Source organism: Alligator sinensis, unplaced genomic scaffold, assembly GCF_000455745.1.
Source record: "Alligator sinensis unplaced genomic scaffold, ASM45574v1 scaffold31_1, whole genome shotgun sequence".
NCBI classification, from domain to species: domain Eukaryota; kingdom Metazoa; phylum Chordata; order Crocodylia; family Alligatoridae; genus Alligator; species Alligator sinensis.
Window position 1 is genome coordinate 1,550,054 of NW_005841884.1, and position 1,657 is coordinate 1,551,710.

Sequence of the window (1,657 nt, forward strand, 5' to 3'; positions counted from 1 at the left end):
ACCTCTCCACACATGCTCATACCCATACCCACACCCCCCAACATACCCTGCACTTTCTCTTTCTCTCTCTCTCTCTTTCTCTCTCACACCCCCCTCCAACATGCCTTATACCCCATCACACAGCCACACCCCCTCACAAACTCCACACACACATTCGCCCAGCCCCTAACCACACACCCCCATACAGTATACAAGAGTAAGACTTTATTTTTTGACATATGCAATCACCTCTATATAAACTACACAAACACACAAATTGAGACAAAAATATTTGTTAGCTCAACAAAACTCTTAAGTGGCCCTTCAGCTGAAATTATTGCCCACCCCTGGTATATAGGAATTGCTATAAATGTATTCTGCTGTCAAAATATCTACTCCAGACTCCAATATAATCTTTTATCAGACTCAACTTTAAAACGTCTCCAGTTTCAGTTGAGGCCCTTTCTGATTAAGTTAGTAATATGTTCATTTTTAAATATTCTAGTGGAAGAGCATTGTAATCAGCACATTCTCTGTTAAATTTTTATGGTAATTGATATTAAATATTATTTTTGTTTTTAACCTGGTCAGCCTCCTCAGCACAGCAAGTATAAAACATACATGTGCCGAGACATGAAGCAAAGAGGGGGGTGTCCCCGTGGGGCCAGCTGTACCTTTGCACACTCGCAAGAGGAGCTAGAAAAGTAAGTCTCTCCTGTGCTAGAAAATGTTTACTCCTTTGTTCTGCCATTACATATAGGAATAATTTATCAGAACTTTAGAAGTTTGGAGGAGGGCTTCTCTACATGTTACCTTAAAAACATTTAAACTGTTAACTTCTTGAGACTATAACAGGGTGGGGGTGGGGTTTTTTGATGTAAAGTTTAGCATGTATATAATCCTCAAGGTAGAATGCAAGCTTTGCCTTATCTGGCAATAATAGACTTATAAATATTTAAAAACATGAAACAAGCATGCACTATACAATGTGCTGAAATAAAAAAATAAGTTGCCCTTGACTGTATCCAGGGGGGCAGATCCAGGATGGGTGCAGTGGTATAGTTGCACCCCACCTTCTACAGTGTAGGTCAAGTGCCAGTGGCTCCAGTTCCTCATGACCCTAGATGCTTCAGTCCTCTCTGGAGTCCAAGGTGTGGCTGGAGCCCTGGGCTAGTGTGGAATGCCCAGGGGGACCAAGCAGGGAGCAGGTGAAGGAGGGACCCATCCACTGCTGTCACTGTCCCTAGGTGACCCAGAGGTGGGGTGGAAGCCCCAGGACCACTGCTGCTCTGCTCCAGCTGGGGGCTGAAGGAAGCAGCTGTGCAGAGTGCCAGGTTCAGACAGCAACAGTAGGTAGGTCACTGCTACTTACCCTGCAGTAGCTTTTGAGACCTACATGGGATTTAGGACTTGGCCAGTGATGATAAAAGGCAGTTCTTACTTCCAGCATCTCCTCCAGGCCCACAGAGGACATGAAGAAGGGTGGGGGACTTGCCTGCTGCCACTGCTTTCCCAGGCTAAGCCTAGCACTCTGTGGTGTCACTCAGAAGCCCTGGCTGGAGTGGAGCAGGAACGGCTCTGGGGCTCCCCCCCACTCCTGAGTTAGCTGAAACAATGGCAGCAGTGGGCAGGTCCCCTCTTCCTATGTCCAGAGGCAAATCCTAGGTACTTCCTGCTG

At 46.2% G+C, this 1,657-nt stretch overlaps 1 protein-coding gene across 8 annotated transcripts in view; it reads left to right on the forward strand.

The window, feature by feature from the left end:
• RC3H1 (ring finger and CCCH-type domains 1) overlaps positions 1–1,657 on the forward strand; it is a 54,568-nt gene that overhangs the window by 27,590 nt on the left and 25,321 nt on the right. For all 8 annotated transcript variants that reach the window (XM_014516920.2, XM_006017713.3, XM_014516922.2 and 5 more), the window contains exon 8: positions 571–683. In XM_014516920.2, the coding sequence (XP_014372406.1) occupies positions 571–683 (113 nt within the window). The remainder of the gene's footprint in view (positions 1–570; positions 684–1,657) is intronic.